We start from the raw sequence: 7,245 nt of genomic DNA, 5'->3' as shown, positions 1-7,245 counted from the left end.
AAACCAGCAACATGTTGCAGCGTGTTTGCTCACCCTCAGTTGCAACAGTAACATGTTCTTGCAGTGTAATTATTTCTTTTTAAAAAACACTCCCTTAAGCAGCATGACAGATTAATTCCTCGGAACAATGAAGCCCATGTATTGGTACTCCTGTCAATATAATAGGAAAGTGCTGCCCTCTAGTGGGGATAGGGCTAGTATTGCACTATCATCACCTCAGTGAAAGACTTCCATGTTGCATGGTTTAACAGTTCAACTAACAATGAACCTGAAGTTTATGAATTTAACTATTTCACAAGTGCATTTCATTTTATAACGTTATGTTATCTTTGATTCCCTGTTTTGGTTCCTCTTCACTGTAAAAATGAAAACCTAAAATTGTTGGCCTGAAGATGGATTTTCAGTTGGGAAACAAAAAATGACTGCAAACTCCTAGCTTAAGTTTGCTGCGTAAAGTTGGTCTCATTTCATGAGTCAAGTTGGAAAATCTTCAATTTATAGGTTTTTAGGCCAGAGCTAAATTCTTTGAGTATTCTTCAGCAAAGAACTGAATAACTCAATATCAAATTTAGAGGGGCATTTATATACACGTCTCAGTTTTCCATGTGTGGATTTTATTGCCACAAAGACAAGTATTGTTGTGAGTATTATATTGAAACTCTAGCTTTACAGTTGGTGAATTGGATGTGAATTGATTAGTTATTGGGTTGTGAATTGGTGGTTTGGGTTGTGACTGAAAGGTAGTCATTATCCCCCAATAGGAAGGTCAAGGGCTCAATTTTGGCTCCTGAAGTCACATAAAGTGTCCCTGAGACAGTGTATGAGACAGTGTGAGGGAAGATGTTTGATTATAGCATGTGCCCGTGGCTCGTCTGCTATCAGTGTAGACAAAGAGCCGAGCAGGGACAAACGTGCTACACAAATGGGATGTTCCTCCACAAAAACAGCTTCTCGTGAGTCTGTTTAATCCAATAAATAAGCCGGTCGAATCTACTCTATGGAGCTCTGCTGTATGGGTGAAAGGTCATTACCAGTATGCTAGCTGCCTTGAACATCAGCTCGCTACTTTGCAAGTGCAGGACTCATAATGTTAAATTTTTATTCATACAAAAGGTGCAAAATCATAAATTGGCACAACCTTTGAATTTTGGAGTTTTTAGTATACAAAACTCAAAACTTCAAGCTACGTTACATATGAATGATAAGTTATCTGGACAAAAATGTATTAATGGATAAAATGTAAAACTTTTAGTTGGCCCCAAAACTCAAAAACCCAGTGCAGATACTTGCCTTGAAAATTTGAGTTTTACAGTGTGTATGGTCACATTAAACAACATAGATGAGGGCTGGTGTCAACTAAAATCTCTTTAAATCAGAAACATAATTTAGAGTTATTGGGCACATGTTTTGGATCCTCAGTTGAACTGGAGTTCCTGTTGTAATAAATCAAGTATTCATACCAGCCAGATCAGAGTTCCAGTAACCACCTGCTGATACCAGGAAGAAAACCATATCTATGTCTACCATCACTTGATCTTCTACCAAGAATCCTTACACATTATGCCCAACAGGTCTACATTCACACCTCATTCTCCTGGTGCCTCTTTAGTACCTCAAAGAAGGCAAATTTCCCATGCAAATCCCATCATAGATTGTAAAACCCTCATAAAAGAAATGTGAAATTATCCAGGAGCAAATGGTGCCGCCATGGGATTACAACACCCAAGCCTTTGGCAGGAAGTGGAACCTTGTAGAGTTTCCCTCCGTTTCAGGGCCCGGCCCTTCCTCTGTGCCACAGATCTGGGTCTTATCTACAGGGAATGGAGCAACAGGGGGAAGAACAAGAAAACAAAGCCATCCTGATCCTGACAGTCTGTGGGTGGTTCCTCCTTCACGCCAAAAAATGCCTGTTGGTGTTGGCACTGGAGAAAAGGAATCCATTTTAATGTGATTAAGTGATGCAGATTTAGTGTAGATAACCCTGCAAAGTGAGCTCAGTTCTCCAAACACACTCATATTTACACGTTACGGCAGAGGTATGTTCTCAGCAGGCAGAATAAGAGCACAAGTCAGTGGATTCATCGGTCATCTCAGTTTTCCATTAACAGACCCTGAAGCCGGGGTGTAAGGTGTCGGTTTGCTGTCCCTCCGCAGAGTCGCAGCTTGTTCTGAAACAGACGTGATGACAGGTAGATGATCTGAGGGGTCGCTCAGCTGCTCGTTCATCTGATCTTTATTGATGATGTTGGTGGTCTCTGAATCCAGCTCGCGAATATTTTCCTTACAGAACCTCTGCCTGAGACGCTTCATCTGGGAAAGCTCGCAACACGTCTCAAACACCACAAGGACACACACCAAGCCCAGCAGCAGGTAGACTGGTAAAGCAAACACACATTAAGCAACTCAGACAACAAGCGGCATGATTAAACAAAAACCAGACAAGGGTGACTAACCACCACAGGGTTTGGCATGTGATTAAAGGGTGCAGGAGCCTCCACTGAAAGTTCTCTGAGACTCTTCAAACTCAGGTATCAACAGTAACATATGTTCAATTTACCATCTATTAGCATATTTTCCCATTTGCGTCTTATCAAATCAGCCCCCATCTCCTGTTCAAACATGGTACTGTGATAATCTTTCTTCTTTTAGTATGTTCAGCCCTCTACTCACCTGTAATAGCCAGTCTGTAGAGCTGTGGGTGTGGGTTGTCGTCTTTACTGTGAGTCTCTCCAGGGACGTAATCCCCCAGACCAATGGTTGTCAGAGAGATAAAACAGAAGTACAAAGACTCCAGAAAGCCCCAGTCCTTCTCCAGGCTGACGAAGATACAGGCGGGGATGATGAGGAGCAAAAGAGTCATGATGAGGGCCAAGCAGGTAGCATGTATGGCAGCTAGCTTGGGTTTGGACATGGCCCATCGACGGTGGAAGTATTCCACTGGACGTCGAGTCACCACAACCATGATCCTCTGCACCACGACGGAGAGGAAAAAGAGGGTGACAGGGATTCCCAAGAGGGAGTAGAAGATGCAGAAAGCCTTTCCTTCGTCTGAGAGTGGGACAGTGTGGCCATATCCTGACAAGAGAGAAACATGAGAGAGGGTGAAGCAGGTATCTAAGCATCCCACCAGGGGTGTGACGTCAGAGAAAAGTGGCAGCTGTGTGAATATAGATGATTACAGAGGTATAATTAGAGGTGGGGTTCCTCTCCAGGAGACACTTAGCTGCTGTGAAGCTCTACACACAGAACCATAATTACTCAGATGGAAAGAAAACCAGATGCTCATTGGTAAGCAGTAAGTCCTCTTAGGAAGGACCAATCAGATCCCATTCATACTCTAACTTCAATCCATTAATAAACAATGAGCTCAATAAATTATTTATGTGGTACATGGTTCTTTCATACACTTGTGTTTACTGAAGGCTGGAGCTCTGTGGAGTTTAATTTTCTCCTTTTGGGAGGTCAAACAAGTATAAGTGTTATGGAGCTTCAAGATGTCAGTTTTTATTTTAACACTTCTGTGTGGTGCAACAGTTTTAGACAGAGAGGATATTTTTCAAAATATACCACAAAACATACCACAAAATACACCACATTTTATACATTTTTCCATCATCGAGAGTAAGGACCAGGATTTGGAACACCAAATGGATCAAAGAAGTAAAAAGAGTGTTAAAAAATGACCTGCTTGGTGCTGTGTAAGTGTTGTTGGAGGCACTGTGCCTCGCCTTTCCTTTAGTTGAGTGACTGTTCTGGTTTTCTTCCAGGCGGGTGTTAAAGAGCAAAACAACTCTCAGAAGTACACACTTGAAGTGGAAACACTGGAGTGGTGGTTTGTGGTGATGGTTGTGGGTTTGAATCCAGGCTGGGGCTCTTGTGTGTGTCTTCAGGATTCATAACATTTAGCTGTGAGATGAATGACAAGCAACTACATCGAACTTCTTGCCTCAAGCAAATTTCCAATTGTGGTGCAGTTTTAGGGCCAATCCCAGTTGTCACTCTTTCCCCTCCCCATTTGTCAACCCTTTCCCCATGGCTGTCTGTTTTAAGGACTTAGGGGAAGGGGTGACAACACAACCCTGAGAAACAAGATGCCACTATGTCATGGGCAGAGCAATGATTGTTTATTCACTTCCAAACCAAACACATTCCTCCATAGTGATGATAAACTGACGTCAGAACTGAGTGACACATGACACAGACTTCACCACAATGTGCTGCATTACATAAGTGATGAGAGGGCTAAGCTATGAAAAGTGAATGTTGAGCCAATGTTACAGTATTCAGAAGCTATATTATGTAGCTTCTGAATACTGTAACATTAGCTTTTCATAGCTTATGTAGCTATGCAGCTTAGCTGTCAAATAACTAATGAAAAAGAATTTACTGTAGTGAATTCTTTTTGCTGAAAACTTGCCACCCTGGTCTGACATCAGCGTAGATCTATAGCTATTACTATTGCAGCGTTTATCACCTTTATTTGTACATGTTTTATAATAATATATAAATATGTGTATAAGTATATATATGTGTATATATTATTACTATTTTTTTTACATTATATTGTTTTTCTTTGATATTTATTGGGCTTAAACACAGGACATTGTGCTATCTATGTGTAAAGGTACTAGAATAGCTTCTTGAATCTTGTTAGCTAGATCGTTACAATAACAATCAATTTCATAATACAAACAACAATCTAAAACTTGGGTAATATTTTGGAGTAGTAGCAAAAGACTGGGTATCAAAACATGGGTATCATTATTTCCCACAGTTTTGATGTCATGGGAAATTTCTCATACCCCTTCCCATCAAGTGAGGTCCCGGTTTGTCTTTGTTTCAAGAGCTGTGTGCTCCCTTCCCCTTAGTTCTTCCCCTTAACCTTGATGAAACTTGGGACACCCCTTCATTAGACAGGAATGCACAAAACCAAGAGCTATGGGGTACAATTAGGGACGGCCCTGAGGGTGGCCAATCAAATTTGAACCTGGATACGCTCCTGGATGTAAAAAATAATGGTACTTCTTATTAATGGCCAATAAATAGAATAATTTACTACTAACTTTTTCAGTCCACATCTCATTTATTTAATTCAGTATTACTTATCTGTCATGTTTAAGTCCTGACTTCTCAAATTTACCCAAAAATAACCCCAAATAAACAAATTTTATCAACAGGGAGTTTTGAAAAAGACTTATGTACTTAACTTCCAAATATGCTATAACTAATAAAAGCCAAAGCGTGTTTTTATACCAAAAGTTGTTATTTGCAGCTTTTTTTTTATCGCATTTCTAGCAAGAAAGTTAATTATGATTAAAGCTTCAGCACCTTCGGGACTTGATATGAGACTGTTTTACTCTCACTGATAAAACTACAGCTTATAGTTTCACAGTGAATGGACACACCAGAGTCCCAGGCCTCACCTGTCGTGGTCAGTACGGTGCTGGTGAAGAACAGGGAGGAGATGAAGTCCCAGCTGTGGCTGGTGTTGTTACCCAGCACGGACACTCCATAGTTACTGGCCTCCAGCGCGCGGACCAGCAGCTCCTCCAGGCGCGCGTCGGACACACACGGGTTCTCCCCCAAGAAGTCCCGCCGGGCCTCCACCAGCTCCTGCCGGAGCTCGTGCTCATAGGGCAGCTCGATGGCGGAGAAAATCCCAGCTCCGATGATGAGGTAAAGGATGTAACCGAAGACCAGGAGAGCAAAATTTAGCGCCGAGTGGTGTCGCTCTATAAACTGCGAGAGCCGACCTGAGGTACACCTGCGCGACATTCCTCAAGTTCACAGCGGTCAGGGACACAAAACAAGAAAACAATGAATTCAGCTCCACTTAACGACACATAGAGCTTGTTTGGGGAAAGGTAATGACTTCTCTCCTCTTCACGGTGGATGGACTTCTCTTCCTCATTCTCCACATCTCACTGGAAGGGCACTGGTGACGTCATACACTCACCGCTCCAGGTGGAGAGAGTATGTTTGTGTGTGCGTCGATCACTGAAGACTGCTCTAACCTGTTGAACAGGTTTGGTGTTTTGAGTCATTACAAAGGATTTATTTCCACCCGAGGCTCAAGGTCAACCCAGATCTATTTCTGTTTTTTTAAAGGGTTACACAATACTCTCAAATTAAAACTAAAAACACACACACACACACACACACACACAAAAAAAAAAACACAACAAAAGCCCCCCCCCCCCCCCCCCCCCCCCCCCCCCCCCCCCAAAAAAAAAAGAGAGAGAGAGAGAGCTGGGAAATATATTGTTCTGAATTAAGTGTATAGAATATTAGATAATAAATACAAACTTTTTTTTTCCTTATGTAGAAATTACATTAACAATTTACCATATAACCCTTAAATTATCTGTGCGTACACATTTATTACTACTTCTTATCAAAAAAATGTATTTTTTTTGCTAGAAAATTATAATTATTGTACTTTTTTAATTTTAAAAAAAAGTGCATGAGCACCTTTGTGCATTTAAATGAGTACTAAATGGTTTAATACTTAGTGTATGGATGTGATATATAACATTTAAACTTCCACCTTTACTAAATAAACTTGATCCTTAACAAGCTTTCTATTTAGGCTCTGTAGTATAGGCATTTTTTTAAAGATTTAAATTTATAGAATACTAAAAAAAAAAAAAGTTTGTATTGAAAGTGTATTTGAAAATGGAGGGGGTGAGAAAAAAAACTGGTGGGTTTTGTAAGGGTATACTTTCTTTAACAAAATGTTTATATCTTTTTTTGTTTGTTTGTCATTTTTTTATGTTTTTCATACAGTAGACTCCCTTTTGGGGCACAGATGATCCAGCAGTGTTGGTCCTGCCCCATGAGGTTTGCCATCAGGCAGATGGCCCAGGTTTGAGTTTAGCCTGTGGCCTGTTTCCTGCATGTCTCCTCCTTTTCTCATCCCTTATCTACTCAGTCCCCTTTCCTCTGCTGTCTTATAAAAATCATAAAAGCCCAAAAGATAACCTAAATACAGTAGACTTCCTTTTTTTTAAAGCAAGGATCAAGGACCACAACCTTACAAATGTGATTGGTGCTTTCTCCACAAGAGGGCAGAATAGACCACATATCCACAGTAGTGGAGTGGTAGAAGTGGCCCCCCTTCCAACTGTTGGAGAGACAGAGCTCACACACACACACACACACACACACACACACACACACACACACACACACACACACACACATATATATATATATATATATATATATATATATATATATATATAT

The 7,245-nt window shown here is 40.8% G+C and overlaps 1 protein-coding gene across 1 annotated transcript; it reads right to left on the bottom strand.

The window, feature by feature from the left end:
- Positions 1-1,026: 1,026 nt before the first annotated feature.
- LOC141785401 (potassium channel subfamily K member 1-like) lies at positions 1,027-5,900 on the bottom strand. The gene is made up of 3 exons (XM_074663720.1): positions 5,424-5,900; positions 2,671-3,075; positions 1,027-2,375 (listed from the first exon to the last, which is right to left on the bottom strand). The coding sequence occupies exons 1-3, from the start codon at positions 5,773-5,775 to the stop codon at positions 2,086-2,088; spliced, it is 1,047 nt and encodes a 348-aa protein (XP_074519821.1). The 5' UTR covers positions 5,776-5,900; the 3' UTR covers positions 1,027-2,085.
- Positions 5,901-7,245: the final 1,345 nt, after the last annotated feature.

This window comes from Halichoeres trimaculatus, unplaced genomic scaffold (assembly GCF_033239565.1).
Source record: "Halichoeres trimaculatus isolate MK-OKI-2021-1 unplaced genomic scaffold, fHalTri1.1 fHalTri1_scaffold_23, whole genome shotgun sequence".
NCBI lineage: Eukaryota > Metazoa > Chordata > Actinopteri > Labriformes > Labridae > Halichoeres > Halichoeres trimaculatus.
This window is presented reverse-complemented; position numbering and strand designations above follow the sequence as displayed.

Bases quoted from the DNA above. Each gene is read 5' to 3' on its own strand.
- LOC141785401 (XM_074663720.1), bottom strand. From the start codon at position 5,775: ATGTCGCGCAGGTGTACCTCAGGTCGGCTCTCGCAGTTTATAGAGCGA. The intron at 3,076-5,423 runs GTGAGGCCTGGG...CTCTCTTGTCAG, and splicing joins CACCGTACTGACCACGACAG to GATATGGCCACACTGTCCCA. The intron at 2,376-2,670 runs GTGAGTAGAGGG...TTGCTTTACCAG, and splicing joins CTACAGACTGGCTATTACAG to TCTACCTGCTGCTGGGCTTG.